Source organism: Pseudonaja textilis, chromosome 7 (genome assembly GCF_049901715.1).
Source record: "Pseudonaja textilis isolate UNSWEBS1 chromosome 7, rPseTex1.2, whole genome shotgun sequence".
Taxonomy (NCBI): Eukaryota; Metazoa; Chordata; class Lepidosauria; order Squamata; family Elapidae; genus Pseudonaja; species Pseudonaja textilis.
Window position 1 is genome coordinate 51,839,644 of NC_141996.1, and position 17,988 is coordinate 51,857,631.

Consider the following 17,988-nt stretch of genomic DNA (forward strand, 5'->3'; position numbering starts at 1 on the left):
CTTAAGAAAACATAGATATAGATATATAGATATATAGTATTCAGCTTTGTTCGGGTATTTTCCCACGTCGTCGTAGTTGTGCTTTTAAAGTTGTGGCAACGTTTTGGCAGAATCTCATCTGCCATCATCTGATGAACACAATACAGAAGCCTGATGATGGCAGATGAGATTCTGCCGAAACGTTGCTACAACTTTAAAAGCACAACTATAACGATGTGGGAAAATACCCAAACAAAGCTGAATAACATACATATAAATACCCGTAAAAACTTAAGAATACATACATGTGTGTGTGTGTGCGCGCACGCACACACACACACACACACACACATATATATGAGATAATGCCATATAAAATAAGGCGGAATTTCTATTTACATGATAAATTAATGTGGAATTGGATTGTACTCAGAATAATCTCCAAATTAGGCAAAAGAATATTAAAACTCAGTGATTTGAGTTTACAATATTCCAAATTTAATATTTCAAAGTTATATTTTAAAAAGCCATGAGTTAAGTTTTTATCCTAGCCACAAAACAAAACATAAGATTTGTTCTGAGCTTCAAACAAAATGCCCTGTTTTAGGAAACATTTTTTCAAGTTCTGAGAAATCTCAAGTCCCATGATGGACTTATTCTTTTGAAAACAGTAATTGGCTTAGTTTTTGTTTTTTCCTCCAACATAAAGTAAGGATTGATTTCCAACTGTATCATCAGGAACTAGGTGAGAAAGAAGCAGTTACTTCATTATACAGTATATTCAGGTAGATGTATAGTTGCTGCTGGATTTCAACCACATCTGGTTCAGACTAGATGCTATGTCTATATGCAAATGCATGGAAAGAAAACACTTGTGTTTCGAAATCCTCCAAAAAGCAGGAAAAGTCTGAGAGGCAATTGTACCTCCAACAAATACAGCTGTCTTTACATTACAAACACTAATATTTGGGGGATTTTTCTGATCTACTTCTTAATTTATTGTTAATAATAATTTTTTTATGATGTAGAACATTTGCTGAATTTTTATAAGGAAGTGGGAAGATCAATATTGAATAATATAACTAGAACACTACCAGCCTGTGGCCTATTCAAAACTGGGCCCCGCAAGTGGCGGGCCAGCGCACACATGCATGCACACAGCTTAACTTGCACAAGTCAAGGTGCACATGCGCAATGGCCCACTACTTGCATGGCTGGCTTTCCCTCTTCTCCCCCTGCCAGGCTGCCAAGTCACAAAGGTTGGAGATAGCTGATCTAGAGTGATTCTGCTGCTTTGACATAGGTAACTAAAGATATAAATAAGATCTGGGATATGGACTGCTAAGCTTACAACAGCCCTTATATGCACTGCACTCAAGGATTTTTATCCAAAATTATGCACTGTACTTTTAGCTAAGAATTTTAACAGGTCATGAGATGAGATTGTTTAATAAGGGGCTCCCTTGCTGTAATAAAATTATAGTTGGTGTTAAATCTCTTCATTATGATTCCTTTTACAGCATTAGCTATGCAAATACTGTGTGCTATGATAATTACTGTGGTAATATATTCATCATTTTCTGTAAATCCTTCGTACAGCTGTTGCATAGATCTAGGGTTTGCAAACACTCCTGGTGGGGGCAGTATTTGCCTTTGCAATGGGTGTTTCATCCTGTTTTGATCTGCAAAGCTTAGAAGGACCAGGAATATAGGTAAAAGTTCATGGTGCACAGCCGAGCCATTCCCATGGGACCTTTCGTACCTGTATGTTCTCATGGGACTTTCCACAGCTGCATATTCTCATTCGGTTGAGGTCATTTGTTATTGATTCTGTACTTTGATTTCTTTCTTAATAAATACTGCTACCTGAGTTTACTCGGGGCTGGCATTTGCTCAGACGTTTCCCTGCGTCTCATTTCAAGTGCCAGACCACCACAAATTACACTGGTATTTCTGAAAGGGTTTTCAAGTTGTTTACTGTAAAATGCAAGTGTCATATTGATGAACTTTTGGATGCATATAGTATTCACCTACTAGTTGATGTTGAGTTTGCTTGCTCTATGCTTCATACAAAAGCAATCTAGCTTTAATTGTTTGGTGAAAGTCAACATTAAATGTTCATTGTCATTACACATTAAAAGTAAGAAGCTTCATTTCAATAGTTAATGAAGTGTATTTTTGCTATTATTTCTTGGCTTATTTTTAAATTAATGCTCCTGTGATCTTTCAGGGCTTCAGGAGCCATTAAATCATGCTTATACTGTTGCCTTCATTATTTGTTTGTTTATATTCTTTACAAATAATCACCCTCTTGACCACATTTTCTCTTAAGTTGTCTGAATGGCATATATTACCACCCTATTTTTGTAGTTTATAGGATAAAAAAGAATGAAGCAAAGGCTTATTTCAACTAATTCCGGTGGATAGAAGACAAATTAGGTTCATTCTGAATTCTATTTGATCAGAACACCAACTACTACACAAAATTGATTTCCCATATTTTCTGCATATAGCTTTATTACTTTATTACTTTAACATAATTACTTTATTAACGATTTGGTTCAGATTTCCAGGTGAAGGTATTGCATTGTGTATAATTAGTAATTCTTCTAAAGATTTTGTTTTTTAAGGATCAATATTATATACAGGCAAGTAATTCTTGTATTTTCTTTCACAGAGAGAAAAATGAACAAACAGAATTTGACTTTGATACAGATAAGTATGATATTAGAATTCCTGCAGATTTGGATGAGGTGACAGGAAAAAGAGGCTATAAAAAACAAGAGAGACAAGACCAGATTGTTCCTGAAAGTGATTATTCATTACGAGTATGTATATTCATAACTTGCAGTGCAATATTCCACAGTATATTTGTTACTTCTTGGTAATTGGCTGTATAAAATATTTGGCTTTTAGGTGGAATCCAGTTGACCTCTTAACAAAAGGATTCTTTCAAGAAGGAAATAAAAAATGAGATAAAAACTTTGCACTATCTTTTTTATCCAAAGCAAAATAACTATAATTATTCTGTTTCATAATTGTTGCTAATAAAATTTCTAAAATGCAAAATGAACAGATAAAACATAGTTGGACGTTTTTTGCCCTTGCAAAACCAGGGTGGGTGTGGCCTGTGTGGGCCATATCCAGCCATGGGCTGCCGGTTTGACATGCTTGTCCTAGAGTATCCGTCATGAGGCACACATAACTTTGTATTTAATTGTTTGTGTAACAGATATCTGATTTATATAAATGCAAAAATCTAGACAGAATTTCAGTTACATGTTTTGTGAGCTTTATAATTATGAATGGGTTAGTGTAAATTGCTCTGATTTCTTTTGAGATCTCAGTACTTGAGGAAAATATAATGATACACTTTAATTTGCTTTTCAGGCTTATTGCAGCATTTTATATTTAAAGCCAAGGATGCAGATCATCATAAGAGGACAAAAAGTACAAACACAGTTGGTTTCCAAAAGTCTTGCCCATATAGAACGTGATGTTTACAAGCCAAAATTTTTGGCTGTATCCTTTATGACTATGGGCTATTACATGTTGACTACGAAAAAACAGTATGGAGCAAAATCTCAGTCTGTTTCTCTTTCTGTCCACTTTCAGGCATTATGATATTATTTCTGCAATGAATTTTGTCAGAAATGTTCTCTTTCATATGATTATATTAATTTTGTTCAAGTATATATTAATATACTATTATACTATTATATATAGTATTCTGAATTGTTTATGTAGAATTTTAATCACAATCATGTTATTCTTCAAGAATTGGTATAATATGTAGCCCAATAATTTAAATTCCAGCAATCTTTGACCACGCACAAATAATTTGATAAGAAAAGATCTTTGGAGGTTCTGGACATAAGAAAGCAATTTCCAAATGAGGAATTGGAAAATTGAGTTTGTTAATTATACTATAGTATAATTATAGTGATCAGAGGAAGGCAAATTGCTGAATAGCAATTTGTTATTCTTTTCTGAGCAAATAATTAAGGTGAACTGAATAGTGTAATAATGAAGTGGCTATATAGCTGGATCAATAATGGTATTCAGATTGGATGTTGGTATAGTCATATACCACAAGATTCAATACTAGGCCCACTTCAGTAATTGGACTTGGATCAAAAAATGGCCTTAATAATGCAGAGAAACTAGAAGTAACCAATTGAAATGTAAAAGAGACAAGTGCAAAGTTCTTAAATTAATAAACAAAAATAAAATATGCATATACGATGGGATAACTACCAATAGACATTGTGAAAAATATCTTTGAATAGCAGTAGGTTGCAGTCTGAATAAGATTATGAAGAGCAATATGGTTTGGGTACCAGACTAAAAATCAGGAGAGAGAAAGTTCTAGTCTTTCGGTAACCAAGTGGCTCACTCTTAGCTCAACTCATCTCACAGGGTATCACGTTCACTCCTACCATGAACCAGGATAAATGTTACGGCCAAATTAATCACTTCTAAGATTCTATTCAAAAAGCAGAACTTAAGTTTATGCATCTTTATGATTAAAACAATGGTTTCAATCTCCTATAATTCATTTAGCTAAACTTTAAGCATCCTCTTATTCTGGACCCCCCGGTCTCCTATATATCTAGTAAATGTAGCAAGTCAGAGATCTAAAAACAGAAATATTAGAATATGCTATTGTATAAAATCCTTTTATATATAATTCTAATTTCAAGGTTCTTAAAACTGCCTTGTAAAATAAGCTTTTTTCATTTACAATGCTTTGTATTAAGAGGAATTTTAAAGATTTTTTTTTATTAAAAATAGACTGCTTGCAAACTGATGAAGTTCTAATTTTATAAAACATTTACACTGATCATTTTCATCTAAGAAAAATTAGATTCACATATTTTTTTCTTAACATGCACAAATAAGTCCAGAACAGTACAAATTACTTTTGGATTCAACTGCCGAAATAAAGATCATTATGGGATGATGATGTACCATAGAAACAGGTTAATCAAAGCTTATGAAAGAGTTGGTTATCAGCTAAAGGTGAGACAGATGCATATAAAATGATTTATATGTATATTTTCAAATTGTCAATATAACAAGACTTTTGAGAAGAGAGTTGATACATAAATACAGCTAGTCCTCGACGTACAACAGTTCACAGTGACCATTTGAAGTTACAACGGCACTGAAAAAAGTCACTTATGACCATTTTTCACACTTATGACCATTGCAGTATCCCCATGGTCTTGTGATTTGCATTCGGATGCTTGACAACTGGTTCATATTTATGACTGGGTCATGTGATCCATTTTTGCAACCTGGGAAGCAAGGTCAATGTGGAAGCCAGATCTACTGAACTGTGTTATAATTTAATAACTGCAGTGATTCATTTAACAAATGTGGCAAGAAAAGTCATAAAATGGGGCAAAACTCACTGAACAAATTTTTACTTAGCAACATAAATTTTGGGCTCAATTCTAGTCATAAGTCAAGGACTACCTGTCGTATTAAAATCAATCTTGTTTTAAAACTTAAAATTTCTTTCAGTTACTTGATAGTCCCTCCTCAATGAGCAAGTAGTAGTTGTGGCCTGGAGGGCCTTTGTACAACTTTGTCTTCGTTGTGCCAGTTCCTGGATTGGGAATCCCTGCTCAGTGCCAGTCATGCCCTAGTCACTCCTTAACTACTGCAGAACTTCTATCTCTTCATAATGCAGTAAGTCAGGTATTTAGGGGTGCAGTTTGGTGGGTAATCCAATATCTCTGTATCACAAGCTATGATGGTGTCCTCTTAGCTTCTCCTTCAATTCAAGAAGCTTTTTGCTTGTAATGGCCTATATTGCATGGGACCAGATTATTTACAAGCTCATCTCTACTGGGATCTGCCCATCCCAGTCAGTCTAATAGGCTGAGTTCAACTAGTGCCTTTTAAGTAGTGCCCCAAAGGTGACCCTTTTCTGTAGCAGCATCAGTCCTTTGGAATTTATTTTATTTATTTTTATTTTATTTATTTGTCAATTGTTTACGAGATAAGTAAAAGTGTATACATAATTATGAATACATGAAATGAGTACATATAAGAAAAATAAAAGAAAAATAAAAGACCGGAGGTAGCAGTATTGTCTGTGGTATTGAACAGCTTTACATCATCAGCGAAAAGAACGCAGTTGCTCTTAATATGATCACAGAGGTCATTTATGTAGAGTATGAAGAGAGTTGGTCCTAGAACACTGCCTTGGGGGACACCACTATTGACAGGTACAGAATTTGATAGGACACTCCCAATTTTGACCATTTGTTGTCTGTTTGACAGGAATGCTTCTATCCAGTTATGCAGTTGTCCAGAGATACCATAGGATTTTATTTTTAGTAGTAGTTTGTCATGTACCACTGAATCAAAGGCTTTACAGAAGTCTATGTAGATTGCATCTATTGTTTTGCCCTGATCAAGTTGTGTAGTCCATATGTTTTTGCAGTGTAAGAGTTGCAGATTACAGGATAGCTTTTTTCTGAAACCAAATTGTTTATTGGAGAGTAGGTTGTTTGTCTCTAAGTGGAGGATGATGGATTGGTTAATAATTGATTCCATGACTTTACAGGTGACGCAGCATAAGGAGATTGGTCTGTAATTTTCAACTAGGCAGGGGTCTCCCTTTTTGAAGATGGGGATGACTGTGGCTTGTGACCATAGGTTAGGCAAGGAACTGGTCCTGAAAGATTTTTCAAAGATTATGCTTAGAGGTTCGGCTATGGCAGTGGATAACTTTTTTAAGAGATAGGCACATACTCCATCCCAGTGTTCGGATGCCCCAGCCCATTATAAATGTAACCATTTCCCCAGGTACTGCAGCTGGGATGAGTGAATTTCCACAATGGGAGGGCATGAATGTGAACCCGATCTCTTATTGTTTTTGACTGCTATTTTTATCTTGTAAGCTGCCATTGTTGCATTGTTTGAACTAAATAAATAGATAAATAAACAAGCTTGTACAAAGAGCAGGCAATATGGTGCTATTCCAGATATTTTGTACTTTTACCTTCTGTCAGCATGCCCAGTAGCAAAAAATCGTGCCAGTTGTAGGAACCAGGTTGCCTGCCCTAAATGATTAATGTATTTTACAAAACATACCTTTTAATAGAATATTTTCAGTATGTGGAAAGGTAATTTTCTGTTTTTCATTTTTCTGAATTGCAAATTATTCTGTCTTGGTTAAGTTTATCCTAACCAAGAAAAACAAGATAGCTATCAGTACAAAATATTTGCTAATCTTAAATTATGTGTACTTTTTACATTCATCTCAGTTTAAATAATTTGTAAATAATTTTAGTGTAATAGGGAAATCAGCCCATTTTTCACATATTATTTTGAAAATTGAGTTAAAAAATATAAGAACAGAATTAGGCAAGATCAACCAATGGGTTGCCATGAATAATCTTATTAGTATAACATAGCACACAGGATGGCAAATTCTATATCCTGGAACATGAATACCAAAGCTTATGATGTTTGTTTCAATTCCATAGATGGCACTTAATTCTGCTTTATCTCACAATAATGACTTAAAATATATTGATAATTTAAACTGACTGTTTTAAAGAGACTAGGTGTTCTTTACTAGTTACAAAGTATTTCTGGAAACTCATTCTCTTTAAAAGTTAATTTTATATTTAATAAATGGTTAGAAAATGAAAAATCAAAACACTTAATAGTATCTGATAATGTATTTAAATATACAAATTAAATATTCTATGGTCTGTCAAGAATTATATATCATTGTTCCTTTGCTTCTTTCCATTCCAGCCATATTCTGAAAACCTTGGTGCTCTCCCAAGTTTTCTGAGGTTAAAAAACTGATAAGAGTTATTAAGTGTGCCAATTGAATTCTTTGTTACTATTCACATTGTGGTTGCATCTGTTCAAGAACACCTTTCAATATCACTGTTTTAATTGCGCCTATATAGGCCCAAGATGTAGCTAGATATATGAGGTTTACTGAAAATCATCTTGAGAGGCAGGTTCTCTTGAATAAAATACAAACATTATAGGAAAATTTTCTGAGGTCAAATATTTGTTTTGTTTTATTTAAATTTAATTTCATTACAGGCAAAGCAATTTCCTTATCACATTTATATAAACAGGTCTAGATAAAAGAATACACTACCAAATCACTAAAAATCCAAGAACCTTTGAAGATCAATATAGTAAGAATGATTTTTGTTTGTTTGTTTGTATGTGTGCATTTATGTATGTATGTTTTGTCTGCTCAACTCCATAGACCCAATACAACACACAGGAAAAAAGGAAAACATAATTTTTCTAGAAAGAGGACTGAAATTAGGAATTAATAATATAACCTTTGTAAAATAGGACTGCTTTCATTCAATAATTTATACTTCCCTGATTCTTAGTACTAGTATCCTAAAATACCTACATGTTCTGTTTTAAAATACATTTCCAGAATCTCAGGCATTCAGTTTTATTATCCATTGTTCAAGATGTCTATTGTGTTGAAAAATAGATTACCCTTATCAAAAATATTTAATTTTTCTCCAAACAAATTGTGCTTGCTGGTCCGAGGATATTTGATTCTGTTAATTCTTGCCATTCTTTCCTAAAACAGTTGTCTGGTTCTCCCATAGTTTATGGTTTTACAACATGCATGTATAGTTTTATGACATCTAAGCTTTGACCTTCTATTTATGGTTTTATGGTTCCAAGGTTTTATGCCTTCTATAAAAAGGATTTGTGAAGTCCTAGGCACAGAGAATTCTTTTTCTTTCAGTTGGATGAATTGGCCCTACTATAAATATTTGGTATACCATTCACTTGACTATATTAAGTTACTAAATTCTTTAATACATTCTGCTATTTCTCATACTGGCAAAAAATGCTTCACTGTAAATGCAGTCTTTAATTATAGAATAAAACAATAGCTGAACAAGCCTAAAATATGCATTATAATCATAAGTATATACTATATTTTAACCTGCAAGCTGTAGAAGCTGCAATATACTCAACCAGCCAGTAAGTTGTAATATAAGTAGCAAGCAGTATTTGCCCAACAAGAAAGGAACCGTGTTTTGGGAGGTAGTCAGGATGTTTTACTTTGTTTGCAGCCATCTGTCCCCAACCTGGAATGAGCAACATGATTATATGGCAGGACTGTTCCCTTTAGGAGCATATCCAAAGGACAGTTTTGCTACATTACTGACTTCAAAGGGATCCTATGGTTTTCGACTTAAAATACTTTTATAAAAACAAGTACATAGGTGGATTCCTAATAGCATATTTCCCTCTGTGGAGTTACTATTCTTGGTTTAAACAGATGTAATAAACATATTTTAATGGACTCAGAAATTAGACTTAAAAGTTAATAGAAGAGTTATGGAAGTGTCTGAAACCAACATTCCAATTAATGTAATGTATGTTAGCTATTTTGCGAAAATACTATTCTAGAGCTATGAACTCTAAAAACTTGATGGATATGGGTGGGTGGATGGGTGGACGGACAAACAGAGATGAAGAGACATTTTACACCTCCTAGGCATATCCGGCCCTTTGGCTGTCCCCATGTGAGGTCAGTTGGAAGTGTGAAATCAAATGTAAATAAATGTTTGCCATGCATGCAATACAACTGCATTGTTTTTATTTTGAAGACGACTGCTATTTTTTTTCAATTTATGGGTGTGCGTGCCCATGCACCTTCACCTGTCCTGTTGGTTTGGCACTACAATCTGTTTCTTATGTTACCCCCTTAGAAAAATTAATTGCCTACTTCTGTTTAAAACATTGGTCTTGGGATTTCATCAGCCCATTTTTTTTCTCATTGTGGCTAAACTAGTTTGTCTGCTCCCTGTCGCAATGTAAAATATTCAAATAGTATAAATATCCTTGTTTCCATACTTTTAAAAGCTTGAGAATATTAACAGTTTCTCCCAGTTTCTCTACCATTTAAATCATACCTTGTTGCACTATTTACTGTTTAACTGTTGAAGTGAAAAACTGGAAATTATTTTAAAAACCATTTTTATTAATTTTACTAAATAAAGAATTCTTTGGAGATTTGTGTTTTACAGATATTTGTGTAACACAGACCCTATTTAAGAGCATGAATGTTCAACCATAATGTTTTTGAGATATTAACACATATAAACATATTTGCATTTTTCTTTTTCTTTTCTTCCACAGGCAAACAATATGGGTGTAGGTGTAATTGGTATAATTGAATGCAACTTTCTGAAACCAACCCATAATAAACAGGACTTTGATTATACTAAGGAATATAGGTAAATGTTTATTTCATCAGTATAAGAGAGTTTTAGTGCATGTTGAATACTCTTACTTATAACACTAGGTATTATACCAAGCTGAATAAATTGAACCTCATGCCAGATAGGCCCTAGCTTCTCTGTGTTGAATAAAAAACCAAGGATGTGTTTATTTAACTTTCCACAGAAGTAGAAGAAGTCATGCAAATGGAAGCCTTGCTTTTTCAGGAATTTTGATTCTTAACCAGATAAAAGCCCCCTTCCACTAGAAACTATTTCATGCCTTGCTTGTGTGTGTGGTAGTAGGGAGACCAGCATACTGCATGTTTAACTTATTCAGATGTATTTGCACACTTGTATAAATAAGTATACATATTAAGAAAGGCTATTAGGGGAGGGGGGAAGCTTTGGACTTTTAACTAGAACCAGTTCTCAATAGCCAGTTTGGCATAGTGGTTAAAGACATTGATAAGAAACCAGGAGACACTGAGTTCTAGCTTTGCCTTAGACATGAAGCCAACGGGCCAGTCATTCTCTCAGCCCTAGGAATAAAACAATGGCAAGCCACTTCCAGAAATGTTGCCAGAAAACTACTTAGATGTGTCCAAGTCAAAACTGACTGAAAGGGACAAGAAAAAAAAGTATTATCAGTAACTTGATGGTAAAACACTGATGGCCAAGGAATAAGAAAAAATGCCTCCTTTTCTCTGGGAAGATATTAAAGTCATCAAAGATATTAACTCATTGAGCATTTGAGTCCAAATCATTGCTTTCTTATTTGCTGTTTCTTTTCTGTGATAATTATATTTGCTGTTAAGTCATATTATGAATTTTAAAGTAGTCTTTCTTGTTTATTAGGTGTACAATACATGCCCTTGGTGAAAAACTGAATGATTATTGGAATGAGATGCAAGCAAAGAAAACAGAATATCCTCTGGAAGTATTAGTTGAAGATATACAGTAAGTTTTTATAAACATAAATCTTTCCATAATACTTTTTGGCTTGAATAATTATAAACTGTAGTTGTACTTTTCTAGGTTTTATATAGCTGATAATTTATTACAGGAAACGGCCTGATCAGACCTGGGTTCAGTGTGATAGTTGCCTAAAATGGAGGAAGCTTCCAGATGGAATTGATCGCTTGCCAGAGAAGTGGTATTGTTCATATAACCCTGACCCTCAGTTCAGGTAAAATAGGTAGAAATGAATAACATTTTTAGGCATAATGTTAGCTATATCAAAATTAACAGTATCTTACTAATTTTTAAAATTAGAAATTGTAATGTGCCTGAAGAACCTGAAGATGATGATTTAATACCATATGAGAAAACACATAAAAAAAAGTGAGTACTCAACAACAATAAATTTGAAATATATTTTCAAGTATCTTAAAAGAACTTCTTAGAATGTGAAAAGATAAGGTCAGCATAAATTACATTCACTCTGCACAGATTAAAATTGGTTTATTTCATTTGCCTCCTTATAATAGATGTAGAATTCAGACAAATTATGAAAGGTTAACTATGCTTTAATGAAAGTGATCAAGATGATTATGCATGATTTTTTTGAAGATTTTAATTATAGTGATTAAAACAAACTTAAACTCAGAGAGAGAAAAGAAAGTAAAAGGTACAAAGAAACAAAAATAAAAAATAAGAAAAGAAAAAAGTGGAAAAAAGTACAGCTGGTTCTCAACTTAAGACTGCAAGTAGACTTGAAATGATGCAACTTGTCAGTACATACCAGTAGCCAAATTCCCAACAGTAGTAAATGCAAGAACAGATTGTAAGTCACTTTTTTCAGAGCTATCCTAACTTTGAACAGTCATTAAATGAATGGTCATAAGTTATTTCTTGTAATAAAGAAGTACGTAACTTCCAATCTTTTATCATAAATGTGATACTTAACAACTACAGTGATTCACTTAACAAATGTGGCAAGAAAAGTTGTAAAATGACTCACTTTACAAATTCCTCACATAACTACATAAATTTTGGGCTCAGTTGTTGTAAATTGAGGACTACCTGTAAACATCTCTTCTTCCCATAAATCATCCCATAAGACATCAACATTTTGGTAGTGTTAGCAAGAAGTCCATATAGATTTGCAAGAATTTTATAAAACATGGCCAATTTTAAGTTTCACCAAATAAATCAACTTCATATTTCTTCTTTTTACCTCTGGAAACCTTAATCTTCAATTCATTTAAAATTGTCATAGAATTTAATCTTTTTTTCAATTCTTTTTTGTCCCATCTCATAGGCTTCTACAAGGCTTTAACAAGGCTCATCTCATGCAATATAAAGGGTCTTTTTTCTTGGTTTATCATTTATATTTCCTCTGTAATTTTTTTTTAACAAATTTTATTAATTTTCAAAGAGAATACACAGACAAACAAAACATAAGACATAAGAACATAGAACATCTTTTCTAAAAACTGCTTAACAAACAAATAAGACATCTCATTTAAGTACAACATAGTTCTAAATTATCACGTTTCCACACACAATTTAATATGCATCTTACATATTCAACTTCATATCTTATTACTGTTTTCCAACTTCTCACTGTTTCTTCCTTTATTTCTGTTCAATTTTATTCATTAAACTTATACTTTCATGTATTTCATATTACTATATTTCATATTATTACTATTTCATATGTTCTTATTCAACATCATTACTCCTCAATAAACAAACATAAACTAACAAAACACATAACATAAAAACATAAAACTTCTTTTTAGAAAGCGGCTTAACCCCGGGTTATAACTTTTTGTACAGACATAAATCAAATTCATGCTCACCTTATATACTATTTCATATCTTATTTAAAATTCTATATTTTCCATATATCTTCTCCCCTCTTTTCACTCTCTTAATTCTATTTTATTTATTTAATCTCAATTTAAATCATTATACTTATATCTTTTGTCCTTTCTTTTTCAATTATCCATTTATCTTTCTCTTTAACACAAACTTTTTCCTGTAGTGACTGGTTGAAGTATGACACCTTTCTATTTTCCCCCCAAATTTAACACTTAAAATTAGACATAGTTTCTATTCTGATTCTGCTTAGTACATTCTACATAACATTTTAAAATATAAAACATAATGATCTTATAGTATATTAAAAATAATGTTCCATAACAAATTAATTAAACTAATTACACATTAATTACACATTCCCTACGGTATTCTATTAACACATATTTCAAATACAAATACTAAAATACAATCTTGTGTACTTTTGCAGAATCTCTTTTTAGATTATGTTTTACCCTTTATCTCTGAAAAAAAAATGTTTATTAACATCTTGTTTTAAGCCTTTATAACTTCCCTTCACTTTTTCCCTTCCTTCCATGTCAAATCTAACCTTTTTACCCCCCCCCCTCAATCTCCAGCTTTTTAGTCTCCCCTCTCTGTTGTATTCCTCTTTTCTGTTGCTTTCTATCATTATATTGATTTTTCACCTTACTTTTCCCTCTTTTGGTTGTTTTTTTAGAACTTAAATTCTTCATTTTCTTCTCCTTTTTACCCTTTTTTAAAATCATATGTCCATTAAAGATGGCTTCTTCTTCATCATCCCAGCCTTTTTCTCGTTGCATTTCCTGATAAGTAGAAATCGCCATTTCTAAAAAGCAAAGGATAGATCCAAAAGAACCCTTGCCTTCTTCTTCCTCTTCTCTTAATTTTTCAAATTGCATTTTCAGTTCTTCAGCAGATACCATTGTGAAAGATTTTTTTTTTTAAACAATCCAAATGTTTTCTTAGTCTTTCAAAAGATAGTTAAGGTCCCAAAGTCATCAAGCAATCAAAATCAGTGCAATCAGCAGAGTCTGTTTCACTTTCTTCTACTTTCTCTTCCTGGGGCAGAATTCAATTACACAATTCCAAAGTATTTTTTGGAAGTTTTATTGCGATTTAATCTCTAATCTTATAAAACTCCAAGCAGTCTCCTTCAACAAACGTTAGTATAAATCATTTACCTCTCTTCCTTCCCACTTAAAGCAAAAAGATTTTAATTTTTAAGTATCAGTGTTTAGAAATCTAATGTCCCCTTGGTTTCAATTTTGAAAGTTAGTACCTTCTGCTGCCAAAGCGGGTATTTCCGATTTCCATCTGCTGTCTCCGTGGGAAGGAAAGTGAGGAGAAAAAAAAAACTTTCCCTTTACTTTCCACCGCAGCTTAACAATCTTCTGGGAAACAATATATCACTTAAAAGGCCAAAGTTCCAGGGTATTCAGATGTTAATTGTCGTCCCGGTTCAGCCAAAAGCTTTCTCTGTCTTCACTTCCTCCTGCACACAACTTGTCCGGCTGAGAGGTTCTTTGTGACGACCATTGCTGACCGTCGCTCCACCACCTTTGGAAAAGGGAGTTAAGCCGGCTGGGAAGGGGGGGTGCGATATCCCTCGACCCCTGCCCGGATCTCCCCTCTCTTCAGTTATCCCTACAGGATAACTATAGCCTCCTAATCCAGTTGGATCGAAGGCAATCCAGCAGCGAGCGCAGCAGGGATCGCGCACAAACGCGAATTCCTGCTGCCTCTGAAGCCTGACATACCGGAAGTCCTTCCTCTGTAATTTTTAAAACTTCATCCACTATACTTTTGTGTAGTTAGTAAACTGTCCTTATTTGGGTCATTCTTTTGGCCCATCGCTTATTTTCATTTCAAATGCCTTCTCTGTCAAGTAACCCACACTTTTAAAAATTCCACTATTTATAATTTCAATATTTCTGCATCAAGCAAGATTTGTTTTACATCTATTGAAGTAACGGTCAAAAAATCCCTTTCCCTAAAAATTTTGTGTATGTAAGGAAGTCTTATTTTAGCTTTGCAGACATTTTGCAGTCAGTTGCTAGAATATAAGGGGTAATGAAAATAACTTGATTAGTAAAACCCTCAGCAATCCTTGCTCTAATCAAACCACAAATGTAGTTATGGGATAAAGCAATTACAGAAAAAGGGATAGCAAATGCTGGGAATTGTTTAAAATGATGATTATGCCACAATTTTACATACATACATACATATACACATATATGTGTGTGTCTGTGTGTGTGTGTGTATGTATGTATATGTATATGTATGTACCCTGTTTCTCCACAAATACGGCCTCTCCCAATAGGAAGTCCCAGCATGTTTTATAGGCATGAAATGAAATTAAGCCCATCCCCCCCAATTAAGTTCTATATTAAAACATGCAAAATAAGGGGGAATGGCGGGGGGCTTGCCGTTAGGAAGTACTTTTGTTGCACACCCAGATATGGTGCTACCTGCGTTGGCCTCGGCATTGGTGAGGCACTTCGTATCAGGAGACCTTCTGCCACCGTTGCTTTCCCTTCTCCCTGTGCTGCCGTGGCATTTAGAGCAATGCTGCAGCGTTTGGCACAGCCACGCACAGCTAGCCAGGGCTCCTCCCTGCAACCGGAGCCTGGCGGAGACACTCGGCTTCAGGCACTGCTTCCCTGGCCAGCAGGTCTGGCGGAGAGAGCCCGAAGCCATCCATCCTTTCCACCCCTCACCCAGCCCAGCCCCGTTCCCATGCAGCTCCAAACGCTGCAGTGGCACGGGCATCGGGCAGAGGCACTCACTCGGCGGGGCTCAGCTTGGAGGAGGACGCGGTGCAGGCTGTCGCCTTGCCTCCCTGTCCATGGATGGGTGGGCGCTATCACTGCCTCGGCCGGCCTTTCCCAGTGGCCCCTTTGGGGTTGGGCTGGAGGGACCTGGGAAGGAAGCCAAGCTCAGGTCGACCTGGCTCTTTCGCATGGCAGGCGGGTGTACACCCGCGGCTCGCTTTCCCAGCTCTGCCAAGCCCGCACGGCTCTGCCGTGGCCCTGGCGGGATGAGCGGCCCGACAGCTCGCTGCTTTCACCAGAGCTCCGCTGCCGGGCAGGAGGGCCCGCCTGTCAGCTGCGTTGGGCGCCCCAGGAGAAGCTCTTCGTACTCTGCCCAACGCCAGGCAGGGATGGCGGCTGGTCGCTTCTCCCAGGGCTGGGCTGATCCTGTGCTGTGGCCCCGGGAGATTCGCCTCCCCATGTGGGGTTGGGCTGCCCTCACTGGCAGGGGAGGCTTTGTCGTCTGGTAGTAGGGCGTCATTTTTAAAAGAATGGGCTTTGCCTTCGAACGATGCCCGGGAAGGTGGCAACAGGAGCCCCTGAAGCTGAGTGTCTTCACCGTGCTCTGGTTGCAAGGAGGAGCCCTGGCTGGCCCCGCGTGGCTGTGCCAAATGCCACGCCATTGCTCCAGTGCTGCGGCAGCACGGGAGAAGGGAAAGCAACAGTGGTGGATACGATGTTGGTGGGGCACTCCCGATACGAAGTGCCCCATCAACACCGAGGTCAACATCCAAGCCGTCGCCACCCCGCCTGCCCAAGGATGCAAGGGGGGGAAATTAAGACACCCCCGAAAAGACGGCCTAGCTGTTTTTTTGAGGCTCAAAAAAAAAAAAAAGACCCGGTCTTATTATATGAGAAACACAGTATATATGTATGTGTGTGTGTGTATATAAAAATATATTATTTAAAGTGTAGCCTTCATACAGGCCTAGTGGGAGTGATCCCCCTGTATCCATCTGCACAGAATAAAGTCTTGTAATCTCCACCTTGGTGTGCATTTTCATTAGGTGCTGCACACTGGGCAGGACCAGTTTTCTGGGATAACCCTATCATTCCTTTATTAACATCCTTTCGACATAGTCCATCCATAGAAGAATGTTAAGGATAACGGGTTTTTTTGTTTGTTTACTTATTTTTAGCCATCCATCTCTAGTATATCCATAAAACATAAAAACAAATTTAAAACAATTAAAACCATACTATATATATTTGGACTCCAGGCCCAGACACACAATCTTACAAAAGGCCAACAGGATGGGGGTCATACTGATTTCTGAAAGGAGAATGTTTGAGAGGGAAGGAGCTACAGCAAGGAAGGCATGTCTCCTGGTCCCTGTCAGCCAACATTCCTTGGCTCACGGGACCTGTAATATGCCCAACCTGCTGAATGGATAGAAATTCCTGGGAGAAGACACTTCCTTAGGTAACCCAGTCGCAAGCCATGAATTATTTTAAAGCTGATAACCAGTATCTTGAATTACTAGTACATTAGTGCTCGTGCATTGGCTACACACTAGTAGCTAATGCAGCTCGCATAGCAATGGTGTTATTTATTTGAATTATCCAACACTCTTTACTACCTGTGCAGCCTTGCCATTTGAAGTTTCCAAATGCTGTTCAGGGGCAGCACTGTATAGAGCATGTTGCAGTAATCCAGAGAAGAGGTCATGAATGACTTGTCAGCAAAGCCTTCCAGTCCAGGAGCTGATGCAACTGATGCATCTCCCTAAGGTGTTAATGAGTTCAGAAAAGAGGTGGACAAAATGACTCTAAGGGGCAGTTATCAATGATCAGGAAAGATCTTGCTACACTACACCTCAGTAGCTATCTGGAATGAAGACATTTATTTGCAACAAAATAAACTCAACAAGTGGACCAGGCAATACTGTTTGTACCAGCACAAGTCAGAAAACACTGCTTTCAATGGAAATTGCCTATCCTTTGGTTAAGTCTTCCTACCTTTAAGAAATAATGGTTTGTACTTGTGCTGGGCAACCAGGTCAAGCAGATCAACCTCTCAAAATAGAACACAACTTTCCTGCATCATAATGTTAAAAAGAGTATATTTGAGTGAATATAATAATATTTTTGTATCAAACAGAGACAGAGAGAAATTAAAGAAAAGGCTGGAACAGGTA

At 35.9% G+C, this 17,988-nt stretch overlaps 1 protein-coding gene across 1 annotated transcript in view; it reads left to right on the forward strand.

Annotated features, from left to right (window-relative positions):
* MORC3 (MORC family CW-type zinc finger 3) overlaps positions 1 to 17,988 on the forward strand; it is a 46,006-nt gene that overhangs the window by 17,947 nt on the left and 10,071 nt on the right. The window contains exons 6-13 of the mRNA XM_087937629.1: positions 2,657 to 2,807; positions 3,370 to 3,501; positions 4,882 to 5,001; positions 10,150 to 10,247; positions 11,088 to 11,189; positions 11,296 to 11,418; positions 11,505 to 11,573; positions 17,952 to 17,985. Of these exons, the coding sequence (XP_087793755.1) occupies positions 2,657 to 2,807; positions 3,370 to 3,501; positions 4,882 to 5,001; positions 10,150 to 10,247; positions 11,088 to 11,189; positions 11,296 to 11,418; positions 11,505 to 11,573; positions 17,952 to 17,985 (829 nt within the window). The remainder of the gene's footprint in view (positions 1 to 2,656; positions 2,808 to 3,369; positions 3,502 to 4,881; positions 5,002 to 10,149; positions 10,248 to 11,087; positions 11,190 to 11,295; positions 11,419 to 11,504; positions 11,574 to 17,951; positions 17,986 to 17,988) is intronic.